Here is a 21,664-nt window from a genome sequence, read left to right on the forward strand (position 1 = left end):
TTGCATCTACCATAAAAGCCGTTCCTGGCAGCATTGAGAGTGGGTGGGCCTGGAAAGTAATAGTCCACCCAAGATTTAACATAATGGGCTGCTTCGGTTTATTGGACTGGATGTTAGCCAGATCCTGCTCTCTTTTTTGTAAGGGCCCACATCTATGCTTGATCCAATGGATGTAGATTTTTTTAAATAAAAATTTTATTTTATAAAAGTTCCATTAAATAGAGGAATTATTATGATTTTCAACGCAAGCTCCAAAAATTATGAAAAATAAACGGTGCAAAATTAACAAAGAGGAAAAAGGGAGGAGAGTTGCAGTTGTTTTTACTTTTTTGATGCAAAGGGGATGTGCAGGGGACAGGATTTGAATCCACACTTTATTGGTTGGGCTATCACTCACATACAAATTATTTGTCGTTTTACTACTGATTCGTTTGTACAGTTATTTTTATTTTTTCCCATCGAAATTATATATTTCCTAATTATTTTATGGTAATAGTGTTTAGTCCATTTATTACATTTTTAATTATTTATTTTTTGCATTTAATCCTAACCATACCTCAATCATGATAAGATGACTATTTGAATTAAAAAAAAAGATTAGAGGCGGCGTATTTTCATTTTTATTACCGTTACCTGATGCCACACGTGTGTCGGTGTATAAGGAATAAGGTTATGCTAACAAAGTTTTCATAGTTACATTAGGATTGACTAGGTTTAGGCGCTGATCGTTTCCTTATTCTTTCGCTCCAAGCCATCCAGGAGGGAAAAAGGAACTGAAACGAGAAGAGAAGAGAAGAGAAGAGAAAGAATGGCAGAATCGACTTCGACGTCTTCTCTTCCTGCAAAATCCGATGCGGAGATTGAAGAAATACTGGATCGTATGCTCACAAGATTGGCTCTATGTGACGACTCCAAACTGGAACCGTTGCTCTCCAAGCTTCTTCCCTACACTATCTCGTCTCTTTCTTCCCAATCTACTCTCATCCGCAAGAAGGCAAGTCAGTATTTACTCGATTGAGCATATATTGGATGTTTAGCGATCGAGAATGGTGGATTTATGGGTTTATGGGGTTTTTGGTGGTTGTTGAGTTTATGTTTAACTGAATCAGGGTTTTAAATAGGTTTGGAAGATGGACATGTGAGTTTTTCCTGAAAATTGAATTTTAGGTTTTAGTTGGGTTTATTGCTGTTTGAAATCATAGACTGCTTGGTGTCACTGACATACGATTTTGTGTCCATAAGTTTTTACGGGTGTCTATGTATTTTCAACAATATTTTGATTTCTGTCTGTATGCACAATGCTATGTGCTGCAAGCAACAAAAACTTATGCTATTTGTTGTTCATAACATTGGGGTCATAGGAATTTCTCCTCCCTTCCTCTCTTGGCCTAAGGGCATCCCTTATGTACTTCTTTTGTACGTGGATTAAATCCCATGGTGCATCTTGTTCGGTAGCTTGTTTACTTATTAGAGAAGAAGGAAAAGAATAGCAGAATCATGATTTCCACAATTTATTAATTGTGTTTTTTTTAATTTTTTTTAAATTCTTATGACAGGTTCTTGAGATTTTGAATCACGTGAATAAGAGAGTGAAACACTGGCCCGACATTGGTTTGCCTTTGTCAGAGCTATGGACATTATTTATTGACGCTAACACTACTCAAATGGTTAAGAATTTTTGCATTGTGTACATTGAGATGGCATTTGAACGTGTATCCATGAAGGTATGTGGATCTCTTAATGGTATTCCCATTTCCCAATGTGATCGTAGATGTTTATGTGTGCGCCTCTATGTAACTACAGCTTATAATTGGATTAATTCTGGAAATGATACTCTTTATGTTGCAGGAAAAGGAGAATTTGGCACCGACGCTCTTGGTGAACATTTCCAAGATTTCTCCTCAACATCAAGAAATTATACTGAGAATTGTTAGTAAGGTATCTTTCTATTTTTTTCCCCCACACAGATTGCTTTTGATCATCATTGATTTTTCCGCTTACTAGTACCTACATTGTGCTTTTGTTCCTTTTTTTCTCATGTTTTTAGTGTTGCTTTACTGTATACCATGTCTACTCACTGGCACCATTTTTTTTCCCTTTTGATGGATTTTTTCAATTTCTTTAGGCAGACAAAAAAAAAACAAATAGAGTTTGCCGAAGCTTCTAGTTCCTGAACAATGTAGGGTTAATCAAAATTAATTGTGCCTTTGTAATCATATTTTATTTGTTTTCCTTTTTTTAGTATGAAAAGTTCATTTGTCTAACAGTGGAAATAGTGGCATTTTTTTTCTTCTTTTCTTTGTTTCTTTTACCCTATCGATAGATGTTAAATGGAGTAGTGTGTTTGTTCCTAGTTTGGTTAGATCCAAATATTATGGGGTTTTAGGATGTGTAAGTTATTTGACAATGAAAGTATCATCAGAGTGCTTGCCTCCTTAGCTGAGAGTATGAGCAAATAAAAGATGGAAACTCTATGACACCTCAACATATAAGACAATGTGACTTGGTGAGCTGAATGATCTTTCTTTTTCATTGACCTCATTTTTAAACAGTAGAAATACAAGTTGATGGTTTTAAAGACCATAAGCATATTTTGTGTGTGAGTTATCTCTAATGTTTTCCTGCAATCCTGCATATCACCTTGTTAACATGTTCCGAACCATGCATTTTTTTTGGATAAACAATCTTGTTCATACTGTGACCTCGAAAACGCTTCAGGTATCATTATTCAATTTATTGCGGTTTCTATATTTTCTATTTTCTTGTAACTAAGTTTATTAAGGTATTTCACTATTTTATAATAATGAGAATCATACTGGTCATCCATTCTGACATTCAGCTTGTTGAGACGGTTGTGTTTTTGTTGACTGCTTCTTTTTTCAGGTGATGAGTGAATGTCATGCAAGTTGTATTGAGGATGAAGTTGCAGCAAAGTATAGATCGATCAATGGTTCTCGGGACTGTGAGCTGTTTGTTGAATTTTGCCTTGATACAATTTTGTATCAATTGCCTCCTCAAAGGTCTGGAAATCAGTTCCCCACAAGAGTATTTGAACAATTCTTTAGTTATTTCAAAGTTTATTTGGGAAGACGTTACTTTCTTTTGCAGTGGAGGATGCCCACCAGGGCTTTCAATTTCCCAAAGCAATCGGGTAACCGGAAAACATCAATTGACAAGTGACATGCTTTTGAAGATGAAGGTAAGATTAGTAACAAGAAGTAGCTAGTAGTGGAGATTTTAGTTCTTCCTACAGAAATACAGAAATGTGGAATCACTCACTGCTAGTTGCCTTCCTACCTGTATGCACATAGATATGTATCCCACATCCGCAAGACCTTTGTAAATTTTTACTCATAGGCTATATGGAGGTTTCTGACATGTGATCAACTTTTCTTTGGTTTCCCATAGTTAATTTTCGGTGTGAATGTTGTTGAGAGGAAGGTAAAGTTGTTGAAAGATTTAAATTTGTTTTTTATTTTAACTATGGAGATTTTGGATTGTTGATGGTTCTTCCTATCAAAGCGTTGAAGCCTTATTAGTTAACTGATCCATACATGCTTGTATAAGTAATGAAAGTACATTTTTTTAAAAGCAGCTAAAAAAAGGAGATATGTAAATGTATATAAGATCTATGAATTTTTTTCGAATGGAATATATTATCCATGTATTATATACTTGCCTGTGTATGATTATGTATATATGTGCAATGGTATGTACGCCATAAATAACTATGTAGGCTAGTTTCAGTAGGTGTTTGTCACTATATGTCATTAACTTCCTTTGGTTTTTCATTATCAGCTAGGGATCTTGAATGTTATTGAATCTATGGAGCTACCTCCAGAACACATTTATACTCTCTATGTGGCTGCATGTGCGGATTGGTATTTGATCTCATTTCCTTATCTTATACACAAAATTAATTTTTTTCCTTTCATATGTTTGAGATGGGGACAACTGACTCTTTTGATGATTTTTCATTCAAGTCAGGAGGCCGTTATTAAGATGGGGGAGGAACTTCTTAAGAAGAAGGCTTCAGCTGCTAATTTGGATGATTTGAACTTGATAAACAGGCTGTTTTTGCTATTCAATGGTATGAATGTACATATTTCCTGTTAATCTCCTTTTTATGATATGAAATTTATTTTTGCATTTCTAATAAAGTGCTCCACATGCAAATATAAGGGGTAACTTTTGTCTATAAGCTCTTGAACTCATGAGTCAAAATCTTGTAACTGATAGTCTTATCCAAATACCATCAAGAGTGAACTTCCTTCTGTAGATTTTTTGATGACGAAAAACAGTATAAGCTTTGCAGAGTTTTGCTTGGGACCATGGCCAAACTTAGTGTAATTATATGGTTATCTGTATATCATGTCTTACCCTGCTGGATTTTAATATTTATACTTTTGATGTCTATTCTGCAGAAGGAGCTGTTCAATTCTGATAGTATGATCTAGCTTAAGGCTCTCATTGCCATGTTGCAATGAAGATTTTGCTGCTATATGTTAAGATTAGTTACTTTGCCATCAAACCCAATAAGTTAACTTGTTTGTTGTTTGGGGAGTTTCACATTATTTATACCATATTTTAACAACCCCCTCACATGTGGGTTGTACAATCCGATGACCCAACATGTGCACAACAAACAAGGCCCAACACTATGGCTACTCTCACAAAGGCCCACATTTGGGGCAATAACCAAACACACACAAAGTCCCACATTTTTTTTTTGAAAAGAAAAAAATTATTAACGGCATGAGGGGGTGCAACCCAAAGAAGACAGCAAAACAGATCAATGTCTAAGCCTCTCAAAAATATTGGAACAAGTTCCAGTCAAACAAAGCTTAAGATTTGAGAGCCAACTATCCATAAAAACTCCAAGCGGGCACTCTTTGTCCTGAAAAATCCTAGAGTTACGCTCTTTCCAGATTAACCATCATGTGATTTGAAGAATTGTGAACAAAAAATTTTGCTTGGCCTTGTTGGAAGCAAGAAAGTTCCATGATTCAACCTCTGAGGTCAAGTTACCACAAGGAACCCAAACAACCCCCATCAAATTCCAAACAGTACCCCTGTCAGATCTTTCTATTAAGGAGTGCCTTAAGACAACCACTACTCTGGCAACCCTCTTTCTCCCCGGCTTTGTATACGGAAGCCTATATCCCACTTAGAGGTGCCAACTTTTATTTACCTGCTATTTTACAATTGATAGTTTTATGCTAGCTTGACGAATACATCTAAGAATAGACTCTTTTAAGGCACCTTTGCTCATTGACTAGACAGTTGGACATTGAAAAGTGTTCTATTGCTTCCATCACTTCTTTTTTTTGGGAAAATTTCACATTATTTGAGCTTAATATGGGAGTGAGTCTTATCAACTTCTATGTTTTGTGCCATAGCATTAAACGCAATGATATACATGTTATGCAGGTACCACCGGAGCTGAAAATGTTACTCCTGAGTCTAGAGTCAGTCCTGGAAATGCTGTTTTAAAAGCAAAGCTGATGTCCATTTTCTGCCGGTCTATTACAGCAGCCAACAATTTCCCGTCAACTTTGCAGTGCATTTTCGGTTGCATATTTGGTATAGATTTTAAATGAATGAACTGTTCTTTTATATTCCTCACCATCGAAAAGTAAATGCTTGGGTACTCTTTTTTAGATATATGTACTTGACTAATGTGGCAAAAGCAATCAAGGATCATTTATATGTAGGTAACTAGGTATACTTGTCATTTATGAATTTTCATGTCATTTATGAATTTTCATGTCATATCTCGTTTTACCTGTTCATTTTCATGCATTTTTTTGAAATACAATTTTCTTTTCCCCTATCCCCTCTTTCTCTGATGATAGTTATACAACATATTCTGACAGTCAACCCTTTCTCATGGCATACAATCATAGCGTAATTCCCTTTTGTGGATGATTTTATAGTAATTTTTTCTGCTTTTTTAGACTTTAGCACTTTAGGATTGGGGAAGTGCTGTTCGTGGTTTGACTTTGGTTGAACAATATATATGGTACTAGACTACTAGTTATTTTTCGATGTTGGCTTTTGGCTGGTGGCAACATATTTGATATTTGTTTTTATATTCAACTCATATAATTAACCCAGAGGTCACATGTTTAATTCTTGGAAACAACCTCTCCATTGTTGGGGTAAGGTTTACGTATATTTGGTCTGTTCCCGACCCCGCCCACTACCTGAGAATTGTGTAGTGTGCACAGTAGTTGTTTACCTCATATTCAACTCATATAATGTTTGTTGTTCGTGGTTATTTGCGATTCAAATTCTTTTTGCTGATGTTTCTTATCTTTGTTTAAATTTTTTAATATAATAGGAATTGGAACCACCTCAAGGCTGAAGCAATTGGGATTGGAATTCACTGTCTGGATATTTAAACATGTATGGACCTTTCCTTTAGATTTTGTCTGACTCTTGCTTTTGAGGAAGTTATCGATCTGATTCTTGCAAGTAAGAGGAGTAAATTGGATTTCTACGACTATTGGCCGCATCTTGATAATGTTGCATGAAAATCATGCTGTTTGACTTTATGATACTACTAGTATGTTCATTGTACTACAAGGTACATAGTTCATTAATATTACTTGAGCAAAATTGCAACTTAGCCCGTTCTCCTTTACCCTTTTATCCATTTGTTAAACTCTTTTAGAGCCTTGACCATATTAAGTGATTTTTCTGTTAATTTTGATGTGCATCAATCTCAGTTAATTTTTATATATGCAGGCAAAAATCGAGCAGCTGAAGCTTATGGGCCCTGTTATATTGAATGGGATTGTAAAGTTACTTGATGGAGGTTTGAATTCAGAAGCAGGTCTAATATGCAAATAAAGCACTGTTCTTTTGTTTCTTTTGTTCATTTCTTTGTGATTGGGATTGCGGTATTATTCCGTCCCATTGACCTAGTTGCATTGCCAGATGCTCTTGCTAGAGAAACCAAAACCTTTTGTTTTCAAGCGATTGGATTGCTTGCACAGCGCCTCCCCCAACTCTTCAGGTGTCTTACCTGTGTCTGCGTTCTAGCTATGTCATCCCCTTTTCCTCTAGGCTCTAGTTAAATGATTTGATGGTCTTTTCCCTCACCCAGAGACAAGATCGACATGGCTGTTCGTCTTTTTGATGCATTAAAGTTGGAGGCACCTTCTCTTCGTTTTATTGTCCAAGAAGCAACCAATTCGCTTGCAGCTGCATACAAGGTATGCCTAGATTTATCTGTTTTGTTTCTTTTAGTTGTTCTCACATTTTCCCCAACTGCCAGCACTGCCACATTCTAACTCAATGACCATTTATATATATATATATATATATATAAGAATTCTCCTATAAGTACACAAAGTAAGGACATAAAATAAGTACACATATTTTCACCATTGATTTAAAACATGTGGGCCCCACTAGTAATTTCACTTAAATCAATGGTAAAAAAGCTGTACTTATTTTATGTCCTTACTTATAGGAGAATTCCTATATATATATATATATTTATGTATTTGCAACTAAATATTCTCCTCGAAATTTGAATCATACAAGTATTTTTTCCCGTTTTAAATACTTTTCTTTATGCTATTTGGTGATTGGGAAGAAGAGAAAGGAATTGGTGGGATGTAAGTAGAAATTAGGGAAAGGATCTATGACTTTTCTCTCGACTGGTAGAGGGTAAGGATGAAACAAGTGAACATGTTATTACTGAATAGAATTTGTTACACAAACTGAAAAATTCATCTTTTCTGCTACTCCACCCATAGCTTTATTCGTTGCGCACTCATAACGAGTGAAAGAGGCTCACTACTTTACTCCTTTGCTAAATCTTGGAGCCAGTTGCTTTCGTTGTTTTCCGTTTTAAATTTCCTCAATATTAGTTTTTTTTTTATATTATTTGACTGAGCTGTTGTTTTGTGTTATTTTATTTATACTGCTCTGTTATCTGATTATCAGGAAGCACCATCCACTGTACTGATTGAGTTGGAGAGGATTCTGCTGAATAATTCTCAAGTGGTATCAAACTTCATCCAGTTTTAAACTTGTTTAGACTTCATGATTCGTTCACATTTGAGTTTTCCTTATTTAATAACTTCTTCTGGAAACTTTATGTATTGATGCTGACCAGGAAGAAAGTGAGGTGCGCTTTTGTGCTATGAGATGGGCGACATCTCTATTTGATTTGCAACATTGCCCTAGCCGATTTATTTGCATGCTTGGAGCTGCAGATACTAAGCTTGATATAAGGTTGTGATTTTCCATTTGTTCGTTTGATTCAGAGTAGAAACTTCTATATTCTTCCTCTTGAAATATTTTGCTGCTAGCGTAAGAAGTTTCTGTGTGTCCAGTCCTCATAAGTATATTCTTCTAGAAAATCAGTAAGAAGTATTTAAAATACTGAAATCATAACACTGCTACACTGGCATGCTACAATATCGTTAAGTATGACAAAAATGCTCTTTATGACATTGTTGACTTCTATACATGATAATGTGAGTCATATTACTACATCTACGACGAAGTGTTTCTGAATGCCTTCGCTTTGCGTCTTATGAATGGTTATCATATTGTCTTTATCACAAGAACATTTCTTCCTTTTGTTTTACAATTTTATTAAAATTTAATGCCATCTTTTCTTTTTTCTTCTTTTTTGCCCCCCAAGGGAGATGGCACTTGAAGGCCTATTTCCTTCTAGAGAGGAAAGCAGAAATTCGGGTGAAAAGCTTCGTCCTAAGTACCCAAAACTTGCAGAAATTTTAGAATATATACTTAAACAGGAGCCAAGGTTTTTGGACTCAACTGAAATGAGGGAGCAAAAGCTCCTTTTTTCGTCGAAAATGTATATGGCGATGATTAAATTTTTGTTGAAGTGCTTTAATTCAGAGGTGGAGCAGAATCACTCAGTAGGAAGATCATCCGAATTTGTGTCTTCAGTGGAGAAAATGTGTTTCCTGCTAGAACATGCTATGGCATATGAAGGCTCTTCTGAGTTGCATGCCATTGCTTCCAAGTCTTTAATAACGTTAGGATCTCATTTTCCAGAGGTTGGCTACCACCCGTTTCTCACTTTTGATTGATTTTTATTCTGCTTCTTTCTCTATTTGGTTAATCTTTTTCTTTTGTTCTTCTTGAAGATGATAGCATCACATTATGCACCAAGAGTGTCGTGGCTAAAGCCATTGCTAAGTCATATGGACTCTGAAACTCGTGAATCTGCAGCACGTCTACTTGGCCTATCTTCTTCTGCCCTTTCCACGCCTGCATTATCTTCTTTAATTTGTGAACTTGTTTCTTCAATTAGTGGATCACACAATAAAAGGTTTATAACCTCTATCTTGTAATGAAATTGTACTTTTCAAAGGATCTTTTTTTTATTTCCTCTTGTGCTTTAGTTATGATAACATTTCTGATTCCAAAGTTGATTAACCTCTATCTTCAGATTTGAAGCACAGCATGGGACAATATGTGCTATTGGATACGTTGCTGCAGACTGTGTCTCCAGAATACCTGGTGTAAGTATGGCTAGTTTTGGATATTTGTTGTGCATCTTTATATGGCCCAGCAGTATAATCTTTCTGACCTCATAATGCACAACTGATGCTGCAAACTCAGCATAACTTGAGTTCCTGACTGCAAAATTAGTTGCTTCTCAATGTGTCTTCTTGCTGACATTCTCACTATGTCATTTTCCTTCCATTAGTTACCTGGCTCTAAGCTACTTGAAACACATTACAGTTCCATTTAGCCAACTAAAATGGGCAATAAATGACTATATAACAATAGAGATATTCTCAGTATTATGAGGTGAAATAGTAACTCTGATAGTGAATTAGGGTAGAATTGAGTAATCTAAATCTAGCATTATGGAGAGGGGGGGAGGACCTTTGGAACATTATAAGCACAGATTTCTTAAAGGAATGAAAACGGGGAGGGTTGGGTGACTTTTAGAAACCCTATCTTGGACCTCGGTTCTTGTATTCAGGTTCGATCACACTTGTGGAGTGGCGTTGAAGTCCTGTCAATTTATCTTATCAGCTTCATATTGAATGTAGCTGTTGTTAGAATTTCTTTTCCTTGCTGAGAGCTTTATTTCCATTTGATTAAGATGCCTCATTTGCAACTTCATCATTCATGTCATGGATTTGTACTAACTTCAGTATCTACAGATCCCAGAGACATTGTTTCAGAGCATAGTTAATTGCCTGATTGAAGTTGTTAATTCTGAGACTGCAGTATTGGCTTCTGTTGCGATGCAAGCACTGGGTCACATAGGGTTGCGCACACCAATACCTCCAGTTGTTAATGGTTCTGGTTCAGGTGAAGTTGATGTAGCTTTACCACTTTTATGAATTCCTGTACTATATTTGTGATATGTTAGCATAAAGGGTTGCTAAATCACATCAAAAGTTTTTGAAACTGCAGTTGAGATACTAGCAGTATTGCGTGAGAAGTTGACTAAACTGCTCTCTGGTGATGATATCAAAGCAATTCAGAAAATTGTTATCTCCCTTGGACATATCTGCGTGAATGAAACATCATCATCACTCCTGAATATTTCCCTTGATTTGATATTCGGTCTTTGCCGGTCAAAGGTGGGTGCAGAATAATTGTTATTTGGATTACACTAATTTGTCAAACTGCTCGTAAATTGTGGTCTCTTGCATTTGTTCGAAATATATCACTGGTTAAACTTTTGACACTGTGGTTTTGGATTGGCAGGTTGAGGATATCCTGTTTGCTGCTGGGGAAGCTCTCTCATTTTTATGGGGTGGTGTTCCTGTGACTGCTGATGTGATCCTCAAAACTAACTATACTACCCTTGCCATGACCTCAAATTTTCTTATGGATGATTTGAACTTATGTTTGTCAAAGTATAGTACTAACATGAGAAATGAAGCTATTGGAGATCACTATTTGATGGTTAGACATGCGATTACCAGGAAGCTTTTTGATGTCCTATTATACAGTAACAGAAAAGAAGAACGTTGTGCTGGAACTGTTTGGCTGCTGTCATTGACAATGTACTGTGGTCATCACCCTAGCATTCAACAAATGCTTCCCGAAATTCAGGTGTGCTACTCGTTCACACAGCATATCGTTGTAACCTCTTCCTTTTTTTCCCCTTCCCTTTCATATTTCTGTAGGAATAAAAATTTTCCCGGAATATTTTAAATATAATTAGAAGTTTAGAACATCATATTGTTGATCGTATCTTGCAATCCTAGAATATTGATGTGTTATGAGGTATTCTAAATTTCCAAAGGAATTCAGGAGGCTTTTTCGCACCTACTTGGCGAACAGAATGAACTTACCCAGGAACTGGCTTCTCAAGGCATGAGTATCGTCTATGAACTTGGCGACGAGTCAATGAAGAAAAACTTGGTGGATGCACTTGTAGGCACTTTGACTGGTTCTGGGAAGAGGAAAAGAGCTATAAAGGTAAAAAAAGGAACAAAAAAGAAAGACGAAGAGCGGAGATATTACTATCCTCTATTTTTGGTGCATTTATTTGCTGGTCTATAAAAGATGTACTCAAGTTCAATAGCTTTTAATTTGTAGCTGGTTGAAGACTCTGAAGTGTTTCAAGAAGGGGCGATTGGTGATGGTCTAAGTGGAGGAAAACTTAGTACTTATAAGGAGCTTTGCAGTCTTGCAAATGAAATGGGCCAACCTGACTTAATCTATAAATTCATGGATCTTGCTAATCATCAAGCCTCTCTAAACTCCAAGAGGGGTGCTGCCTTTGGGTTTTCTAAGATAGCCAAACAAGCTGGGGATGCTCTTCAGCCTCACTTGCGTTCATTGATTCCTAGGCTAATCCGGTACCAGTATGATCCGGATAAAAATGTGCAGGTAAGCATCGCTTGACTTTCTGGATTGAGAAAACTTGTGGAGCTCTTCATTGCGGAGCTTACAAGTTCCCTCTTAATCTGCTTAGGAGATTTTGTTTTTGTCCTTCATTTTGGCTTGGATCTTTGTCAAATGTATATAATGTGAGTCCCCCCTTCACCCCCCTAAAGTTAATACAAATTTCTGAACTATACAGCTTTATGATTTTGACATATTTCATTAGCGGTTTACTGATTGATATATGCTATTGGAAAATCATAAGGATGCGATGGCACACATTTGGAAGTCACTAGTGGCAGACCCTAAGAGAACCATTGATGAACAGTTGGATTATATTATTGACGATTTAGTAGTACAATGTGGATCAAGGCTTTGGCGATCCCGTGAGGCTTCGTGTCTTGCCCTTGCAGATATCATCCAGGGGCGAAAATTTGATCAGGTGATATATACATATATTAATTTTTGTCTTGTTCTATATAGTTAAAAGGAGAATTGCTTTTCTTTAGTTTATCAGTCACTCTCTCATACCAGATCTTTTCCCCTTTCTCCAATAATGTTTGATAATAATGTCTTGCAAGTTGCACCATGCATCTGGACAAAAAAAACTGAAATGTGGCATTACTTTTTGCTTTAGTTTAGATTGTGATTTTTAAATAAAATGATGGCTGTACTCTCTGAGTTCAGATTATCTCAGAATTCTGTTTTGATTTAGGTTCTACCTCTTGCAGCAATGTGTTCATGTTGTGTGTGTGTGCGTGTTTTTTTTTTTTTTATACTTTTGACGGAGGTACTTTTCAGATGTTTTAACAAACGCCAATTCATTGATGCTTGATCCTCTTCCAGATTTAATATCTTTCTAATTCTTTTCAAAAAAAAAATTCAAACTATCATTTCCTGTAATCAGGGGTCCTGAACTTTCATCATTTTTGTCTATCCATGGTTATCAATACTGCTTCCATGCTTTGAGACTAAAGTAGTAAATCTGGCACGTGGAGCATGCGTTCATGTGGCTTTTTGTCTTCTCTTGTGATTCCTTGAATGTTTTTATGTTGCTCGGTAAATTAGGCTTTTTTTTCTCTGGATAAAATGTGTTAAATTGGAAATCCCTTTGCATTTTTTGTGTTTTAAAAGTTTCATTGCGATCACATCTTTTTGGGCTTATTAATTTGTAAAATTATCCTTGTTTCTGTGATTGCAAATATGATATATTACTAACAAATCTTTTGGGCCTTCCCCCCCTCCCCCCCTTCTTTCTGTCATTTTTTGCTCCTCTCCCCTTTTGTGATAGTTAGAATTACAAGTAAGCTTGAGTGACAATGACGTTCTTTCTTTCAGTGGGATCTTATGTTGCTGTAAAATGTCTCCCTTCTTATTTTCTGATACGAAACTTAGTCTGCAATAGCTCATACTTAATTTGGCATACTAAAAGAGGGTAACTTCAGATATTTTTTCATTGAACAAATTACCTTAAAAAGTACTAGTGCACAATTTGCAGTTGGCATAATCCACGATTTTTGTATTTCATTAGTCCATTTTTTCTTTGAAATCTGCATCTTACAAGTTTCTTTATGTTCCCTTTTATTTCTTTTTCAAGCTTCATGTGCATACAATCGTCTTATCCTGCTACATTTCTTTTATCGAATTCTTCCTTTTATCGGAAAGGTAATATCACAAATATCTATTGTAGTAGTCAATTTTCAAATTGTTTATATTTAGTCAAATTTATGTGATGACAAAGCCTTAATTAATCATCAGTGCTTGGCCCATTAGATGGCTTCACATTATTGCTGATGCAAGCAGTGTTTCCTTTTGTTTAAGGCACTGACATTGGAAAACTATCATACTTGGAACAAAATTTCCAAAAGTATTATTACCATATCTCCACCTTCTAAAAATTGAGATTATTTCCCTTCCATATGTTTTCGGCTTGATGTGAATGTCAAGTGTTCCATGTCATGCTGATTTTCAACTTATTCTGTCGGCTGATTTCTAAAAAATAAAAAAATTTCATTTTTTGCTGATGTTCATGAATTGTACTCTTGTCATACAGGTTGGAAAGCACTTGAAAAAATTATGGATTGCAGCATTCCGTGCCATGGATGACATAAAGGAAACTGTCCGAAATGCTGGCGACAAATTGTGCCGATCTGTGACTTCATTGACAATAAGGCTGTGTGATGTCACACTTACTGAAACATCAGATGCAAGCCAAGCAATGAGCATTGTACTGCCTTTTTTGCTAGCAGAAGGCATATTAAGTAAAGTTGACAGTGTTCGTAAAGCTTCGATTGGAGTAGTCATGAAGCTTGCAAAGGTGAGAATGTTCTGAGAGCGTGATTGAATCAATGAAATTTTTTATCTTGTGTTCAGATATCTCTGAATTGCATCACTAGGCATGTTGGTTATTTCTATTTTATTTGCGGAAAACCAAGGCTTTTTGGGTTTTAAAACATGCAACCAGCCTCCTCATGTAGGCATAAGGTTGCTTACATTTCCCTCTCCAGACCTCATAATTGTGGGAGCCTTGTAGGCTCTGTATGACTTTGGTGCATGGAAAATATAGAAATGTGCATTTATGTGAATGTACCTTTCATACACAAAATCAGCATAAATGTACTTAACATGGTGACACATAAGAACTAAATCAAATTGGAACTCAAAAAGACTGATTTCATCTAAAAATATCATCATTCCTAGATTGTGAGAATTGAAGTTAGCAATTACTACTGTTTGAGGAGTTGCCCTGGCTTGTTGGGGGCTTAATTTTGACGGGGAATCTTCAACCAGAAACGCATGGTAGAAGAACACAACCAAGATTCCTTTTTCATCCATTCTGAAATAACATGCTTAATAAAACTACCACGATTGAGGTAGTTTTTATAGGATTGCTTAATCAATTTAGAGATTTAAAAGAAATTAGAGCGTCGCTTTAGATTCTCAGGTTCAGGAAACATGTAGCTTGCTCTATCATTTTGCTTAAGATGTCCATGCCGGAGGTTGAACTCTTGTTATTAATGTTATAGGTGATGTCTGATTGTCATGTATTTTGTTGCCATATTTCATTTAGTTGTTTCTCTTGCCTTGGCTATTGTTCTTCCCCTTTCAATAGGTAGCTGCAAATGATTGACATTAGATTCTGTCTTAATTGCAGGGTGCAGGGATTGCTCTTCGTCCTCATTTACCTGATTTGGTTTGTTGCATGCTGGAATGTTTATCAAGTCTTGAAGATCAAGGGCTCAATTATGTTGAGGTTTGACATTTTAGCTTTTGAAGAATCTTTCTATGCTTTTCTTTTAATGGGAATCTTCCCATTCTTACCTTACTGTTAATCATTTTCCTATTTACTTTCACTCTTCTAGTTGCATGCAGCAAATGTCGGAATACAGACAGAGAAGCTTGAAAATTTGCGAGTTTCAATAGCAAAAGGCTCGCCCATGTGGGAAACTCTTGATCTCTGCATAAATGTTATAGATAACGAATCTTTAGATCTCTTGGTTCCTCGTCTTGCTAATTTGGTTCGGTCTGCAGTGGGCCTTAACACTAGGTGGGTTACTTTGCCAAATTGATTATTAGTGTTGGAAATATTGTGAGGTTATTTTGCCTTGAATCTTCATTCTTAAGTGCATTAGCTGGAAAAGCAAGAATATGAACTTCTGTTCTTGATTGAGAATGCTTATTTTACTAGGACAGTTAAAGCCATAGTACTTTTCTCTTCTGTAAAAACGGATGATAAATACTGATAGCGCATAGACACAAGGCTCAGACCTTGTTCACGCACAAAATACACCCTTTACCTATGCAATGAAAACTTACGAAACTCAAGAACTACTTTCTGTCAATTCAATAAATGCAGCCCCAATAATATAAATCAACAATTCTCACAATAATTCCTTTGGCATGGTAGATGACTATCTCATGTCTGTTCCAATAACCTGCACTGCCGTCACCAAAAGCTCCACTATGATTGTATTCTTTGTTTGACCAAGAGCAAGCTGTCTTTTGTATTGGAAATTTTTGGTTTGAACTCATTGGAAAAAGATTCATTACTTTCTATTCAATCCATCCATTGGGAGACTTTGCACCGAAAAGATGCAAGTTCTTAATTCTCCATGTTCATTGTCGATGATTAAAATTAGTCAATTTGGAAGACAAATTCGTAACTTTTTGATCAATGAGCTGTGAAGAGATATATGCGTCTTCTTTTGAGTATGCTCCAAATGCCTTGTTTTTTTTCGTCAAGTCTGACACACTTGATCTGAGAGCCTTCTTGTAATGGATTGAGGAAATATGTAATAGAATCTATCACGTTAAATCTCAAAAAGAAATAAAATTCTTTTTTTTTTTTTTGCGGCATTGAGCATTCATATTTCATGCTTAGTTCCTTGGAAATAATCTCTGGTGCATTCTATAACTTTGCTAATCTTTTGCTGCAGGGTCGGTGTTGCCAGCTTTATCAGCTTACTAGTCCAAAAGGTTAGTGTGGATATCAAACCATTCACAAGCATGCTACTGAGGCTGCTATTTCCAGTAGCAAAGGACGAGAGAAGTACCACTGCAAAACGTGCCTTTGCTAGTGCTTGTGCTATGGTTTTGAAGCATGCATCTACATCTCAGGCCCAGAAGTTAATTGAGGACAGTGCGGCTTTGCATTTGGGGGACAGGAATGCTCAAATTTCTTGTGCAATTCTGTTGAAAAGCTATTCATTCGTAGCATCTGATATTTTGAGTGGGCATCATGCGACAGTTGTTCCAGTTATATTTATATCAAGGTACGTTTGTGTGTGGCTGTTATGTTTTATTGCTGGCGCTTTATTCTATGTGTACAACTAGTTGTCATGTCATGAAAACTATGATTACTTTTTTTTGGCTAATGGTTTTAGAAATTTATATCGAGAGGTGGGATCATTCTCGAGAAAGATATTGCTTGTAGCTATGGCAGGTAATGAAACTGTGTTGGTTTCTTAAATGTAGAGTCTTCAGATAACTTTTGGGAACTGGGTATCACCATCTTTTGGAGTTATACGTGGGGTCCAAGAGTTAGAGACGACATTTCTTATATGATCAAGTAAAAAGTCGTAAAATTCATTATTTTATTTGTTCCCCTGTTTTCTGTATTGAAATTATATTATGAATCGTTAAATTCTTTCTTATCAACAACTACAATAGATCAAGTTCCTAAATTTCTTGGTGTAAAGAAAGTTAACAGCAACAGTGGGATTGTAATTTTTTTTCACCTTTATGAGTTTAGATCTTTGTGTTTATTGGCAGTATAGGCCAGGTTAGGTTAGAGTAATTATTAGAAATTGATGAAATTCCATATTTTCTTGGTGTTTTGAAAGTAAGCATCAAGAGTCAGACCGCATAATTTTATTACTTTTAAATTTATTGCTTATGAATTTAATTCATCGTGTTTAACTCAATAGTGAGACTAGCTAAGCTTTAAGGTGGCATTGCAAGCTGTCCAGTCTAATGATGTCAGATAATACTGAATTTAGTATTATGTTTACCTCTATTGTCTAGGCAGTGTTCTCAGACCTTTTAAGCCTAGAATAGACATTCGAACTCGCTTTGCTGTGAATTACTAGGTACTAATTTTCTGATCTTTTGTGAGTGTCAGACTAAGTCCACACCTGGGTTGATTAGTCTTGTTATATAGTTAGGAAATTTCTTAATTTTCATCTTCTCCAAGCTTGCTCTATTCCTTTCCTCTGAAAATCGTATCCATTAAACCATAATACCATATTATAATGCTAGAAGCTCTCATTGCTTAAAAAAAGACTTCCCACTAGGATGTTAAATGAGTTTTTGGCAGACTCAATGATCTTCATATCAATCAGCACAATAAAATTGTTCATTATATAGTGTGAATATAGTTTTAACTAAATACATATGTCTGTTTTTCAGATTTGAGGATGACAAATATGTTTCTGGCCTCTTTGAGGAGTTGTGGGAGGAAAATACAAGTGGTGATAGGGTCACCCTCCAGCTGTATTTGGGTGAAATTGTTACTCTTATTTGCGAGGGCATGATATCATCATCATGGGCAAGGAAAAGAAAGGTAGATGTGTTTTTTTATTTTCATCTTCTGCCTCTTAGTCTACTTATCACTGCAATTTTGCGCTGTTTTTACTCCTATTTTTTTGTTGAGTTTTTTCATTTTACAAGGTCTTTCATGTTTCTTAATTTATACTTGCAGTCAGCTGAGGCAATATTCAAGCTTAGTGAAGTTCTTGGTGAATCATTGTCCTCTTATCATAAAGTTTTGCTCGACTGTCTTACTAAGGAAGTTCCTGGACGTTTGTGGGAGGTAAGAAGCTCAATCCATGATTTTGATGGGAGAAATGCCGTTCTGCAAATTTAGAAATTTTGAAAGGTTTCATTTTGCTTTTCGATAAATGTTGACCTAGATATAACTGGAGAAAAAATGAAGCCACATTTTTCTGTGTTCATTGCTTTCTAAGCTAAAAATATCTTTGAATTCAAATAATATTTTCTTTTTTATGCTTTGTTTATTTTGCTGATTATCATCAATACTGTAGGGAAAGGAGGCTCTTTTAAATGCACTAGGTGCTCTTTCAAAATCTTGTCATAAAGCAATTTCTGCTGAAGATCCTACGGCTCCAACTTTCATTCTGGGTCTGGTTTCTTCTGCTTGCACAAGAAAAGTCAAGAAATATCGTGAAGCAGCTTTCGTATGTCTTAAAGAGGTAGTATTCAACAGTACAGTTCTCACAAATTATGAATCAAATTGCTTGATTAGTATTTGATTGGAGATGCCTGTCCTCTGGGCACATTTTGGTGGGCTATGGTTTGAAAATTAGAGATTTAGGGTAGTTTCAAACGAAAAGTGAATCCCAGAGTTGAAGAACATTTGTATTGGAACTAGGTTTAAGGAGTTGGATATCATTTGGCCATGTTTATAGAAAGCAACTTGAGTTTTTTCTGGAAGCAAAGATTTTTATACATGGGTTGTTTAAATGGCAATCTTTGGATTAGAATGGATGAAAGGTTGATGTTGAATGGCAAATTAGGTTGCTAGGAACAGCTACCGAGTTATGCTGTAGTATGCTGACTTGCAAGAGAGAGAGAGAAAGAACAATTAATTGGTGTAAGCCACAGAAAAATAAAACACAAGGTTTGCATGCATTAAATCTTAAAAATTTAACTTCATATTAATTTTAGCGCAATCTATATGAAGAATATGTGGGTGGTTAAACTTTTAATTTTTCCCAATTCTACTAGGACATCCCAACAAATGACTAAACAGTGGAAGCTCAAACAAAATTTCAGTGGCAAGAAAAAGAATAGAGATAAATACATCCACTGCCTTGACTGTTGAGAGCGACTTATGTTTCTTTCATGGCAAAGTTTGAAATTCACTTTTTTACATTTGCAGGTTATAGGAGCCTTTGGTGATCCAGAGTTCTTCAATTTAGTCTTTCCACTTATACTTGAGATGTGCAACATGGTCTCTCCCAAACTTGGGCCTGCAACTGTGGGAAGTGAGGCTTCTAAAGCAGGTTGTTATGTCTCCATTTTCATTTTAATTCTTTTTACTTTTTCTGCGATCATGGACATAACACAGCACCATTTCTAACAAAGTATAGGGCGGATCATTTAAGCATTTGCTGTTGCAGCCATCTCATGTTTAGATAGTAATGTCCTCTTTGGAAGCCAAAGCTTGCCCTATCGACTTACACTTACAAAACCACCTTCTAAGTGCTATAACAAAACATAATTTATGGTGATCGTATGGGTCTATTAAACATTTTTCTGTATTTACTTTGTGGGCATGCTATCTTTTTCATTTTGAAGTGTTCTTTTGCCTTTTCTATTAACTTCGTAAGACTAGGTTAAAAGTGCGGTTTGGCCCACATCTTTCTTACTATTTGTGCTTCTGTTTTTTGGGCATCAACTCTTAGAAAAATGGGGGTAAAGTTGTGTACATACTTCCCTGATTCTTGTTCATTCATTGTACTTGTTAAGATTTGTTACTTTGCCATTTAAGTCAATAAGTTAACTTGTTGAGTTTGTACATTTCACATGATTTATACATACATATTCTAACACTCCTCACGTGTGGGCTGGACAATCCGATGGCCCAATACGTGACAACAAACAAGGCCCAACACTAGGGCTACTCTCACACAAGACCCTCACTTAGGGCAACAACAAACACACACAAAGGCCACACTTGGGGCAACAACAAATAGGGGATTAAATTAACGGAGGCTAAGGTTCAACCCAAGACCTCGCGCTCTGATACTATGTTAAGATGAGTTGCTTTGTCATTCAAACCAATAAGTTAACTTGTTGGGTTGGGACATTTCATATCATTTATACATATTCTTACAATACTCTTATGAAATGGGAATTGGATGTTAAGGCTTTGAGCTGCATTTATTTAATTAGTCTAAATATTCAATTGATGTTCTCACTTCTCAGAATCAGATGATACTGAAGACTCTTCTGTTCCGCTTGACAAAATATTGGAATGCCTGACATCTTGCATCCACATTGCTCATGCGAGGGATATTCTTGAACATAAAAAAAATTTGATGCATGTGTTATTGGTACCCTTATCTCCAGGTTTTCAGTGGTCAGGTAAGCGTTCTTTTCTCTCATTTTCTACTTCTGCATAGACCTCTTAAGAAAGCTTGCTAATTACGCTAATGTGCAGTCAAAATGTTGGCATTTTCATCATTTAAGGAACTTTCTCAAAGGCTCCAGAGCATGTTGGATGACTCACAGGAAGTCTCTCTAGATACCAGCATAGCTGATTTGGTGCAGGAGGTAGTTTGACTAGCTCCTTTCACGTTCTTTGCAAAATTTCAATTGAAGTATTTTCATTGACGATTGCTAATTCTCTGCTATATCTGCAGCTGTTTCACTCTGTCTCACCAAAACTAGTTGAATGCATAAGCACATTAAAGATTGCCCAGGTGCGTCATATATTTTCCGTATTTGTCAATTATTCTAGATTTTTTGGGGTAAATTATTAGCTGGAGAAAACATGGGATTTGACTGTTTAGGTTCTCTAGTACCTCACCCTGGTATTCAGAGCTTTTGGACACCCAATGAGATGTAAATTGCCCCCAACACGGCCATTGGCTGACAAGGGTCTCTCCCCGTTATATTTTCATGGGTTCATCTGGTGGATGTTGCATACATACCTAGTTAATACCTCGACTGAGGCTGCTAACACACTGTAAGTAAACCCGTATTGTTCATTGTACTGACAACATATTTCCCAAAACAGGTTCATGTTGGTGCTTCTGAGTGCCTTCTGGAAGTCACCAAGTTGTTTGGACAGCTTCCATTCGAGCATCGGACAAAAGCAGAGTTTAATGGCGAGCTTGTTCATCTGTATGAGGTGGAAAAAAATGAGGTGGCCAAGTCCTTATTGAAAAGATGCATTGACACCCTTGAAAACCTAATGCAAGAGGATGCCCAATCAACTTGAATTTCCATATTGCTTGAAGCCCACATATTTATGACCTGGTTACACAGTGCACAAATCGTCTACAAGGTTCCTGCAATGGACAGGATTGGGAACATGTAGAATATATACATACTTTATCCATACAATGGGCGGTAATGGGAACATGCAGAATGTATACATACTTTAATCTCTACGATAGGGTGGAATTGGAAACATGCAGAATGTACACATTTTTTACCCTAGAGAGAATATTGTTTCTAGTATGAAAGCATTACACATTGACAAGAGATAGAAGTAATAGATACTCTTAAAAACTTTACAAGTTTTCAGCCTAGATAATGGTAGCCATACAATAGTCAGAAGCATGAA

The 21,664-nt window shown here is 36.2% G+C and overlaps 1 protein-coding gene across 3 annotated transcripts; it reads left to right on the top strand.

Annotated features, from left to right (window-relative positions):
* Nucleotides 1-808: 808 nt before the first annotated feature.
* Nucleotides 809-21,614, top strand: LOC119991991 (proteasome adapter and scaffold protein ECM29). Of its 3 annotated transcripts, none has more exons than XM_038838559.1 (35): nucleotides 809-994; nucleotides 1,557-1,724; nucleotides 1,849-1,938; nucleotides 2,884-3,020; nucleotides 3,109-3,199; nucleotides 3,799-3,881; nucleotides 3,984-4,090; nucleotides 5,431-5,583; nucleotides 6,344-6,408; nucleotides 6,751-6,838; nucleotides 6,943-7,021; nucleotides 7,112-7,220; nucleotides 7,960-8,019; nucleotides 8,132-8,250; nucleotides 8,666-9,047; nucleotides 9,138-9,322; nucleotides 9,443-9,515; nucleotides 10,170-10,320; nucleotides 10,426-10,595; nucleotides 10,723-11,073; nucleotides 11,275-11,442; nucleotides 11,563-11,856; nucleotides 12,116-12,292; nucleotides 13,904-14,167; nucleotides 15,005-15,103; nucleotides 15,213-15,397; nucleotides 16,287-16,622; nucleotides 17,758-17,911; nucleotides 18,050-18,160; nucleotides 18,393-18,560; nucleotides 19,250-19,373; nucleotides 20,299-20,457; nucleotides 20,534-20,646; nucleotides 20,736-20,795; nucleotides 21,113-21,614. In XM_038838559.1, exons 1-35 carry the CDS (start codon nucleotides 809-811, stop codon nucleotides 21,314-21,316), a joined length of 5,463 nt encoding a protein of 1,820 aa, XP_038694487.1. In that variant the 3' UTR covers nucleotides 21,317-21,614. The 3 variants fall into 3 exon arrangements, with proteins under 3 accessions (XP_038694487.1, XP_038694488.1, XP_038694489.1); XM_038838560.1 differs by having other exon boundaries at nucleotides 20,305-20,457; XM_038838561.1 differs by lacking the exons at nucleotides 18,393-18,560; nucleotides 19,250-19,373; nucleotides 20,299-20,457; ... (1 more) ...; nucleotides 20,736-20,795; nucleotides 21,113-21,614 and adding an exon at nucleotides 16,734-16,792.
* Nucleotides 21,615-21,664: the final 50 nt, after the last annotated feature.

This window comes from Tripterygium wilfordii, chromosome 22, assembly GCF_013401445.1.
Source record: "Tripterygium wilfordii isolate XIE 37 chromosome 22, ASM1340144v1, whole genome shotgun sequence".
In the NCBI taxonomy this organism is placed as follows: domain Eukaryota; kingdom Viridiplantae; phylum Streptophyta; class Magnoliopsida; order Celastrales; family Celastraceae; genus Tripterygium; species Tripterygium wilfordii.

Coding starts and splice junctions, on each gene's coding strand:
- LOC119991991 (XM_038838559.1), top strand. CDS start 809: ATGGCAGAATCGACTTCGACGTCTTCTCTTCCTGCAAAATCCGATGCG. Junction 1,725..1,848: donor TTGAACGTGTATCCATGAAG/GTATGTGGATCT, acceptor TTTATGTTGCAG/GAAAAGGAGAATTTGGCACC. Junction 9,323..9,442: donor AGTGGATCACACAATAAAAG/GTTTATAACCTC, acceptor CTCTATCTTCAG/ATTTGAAGCACAGCATGGGA.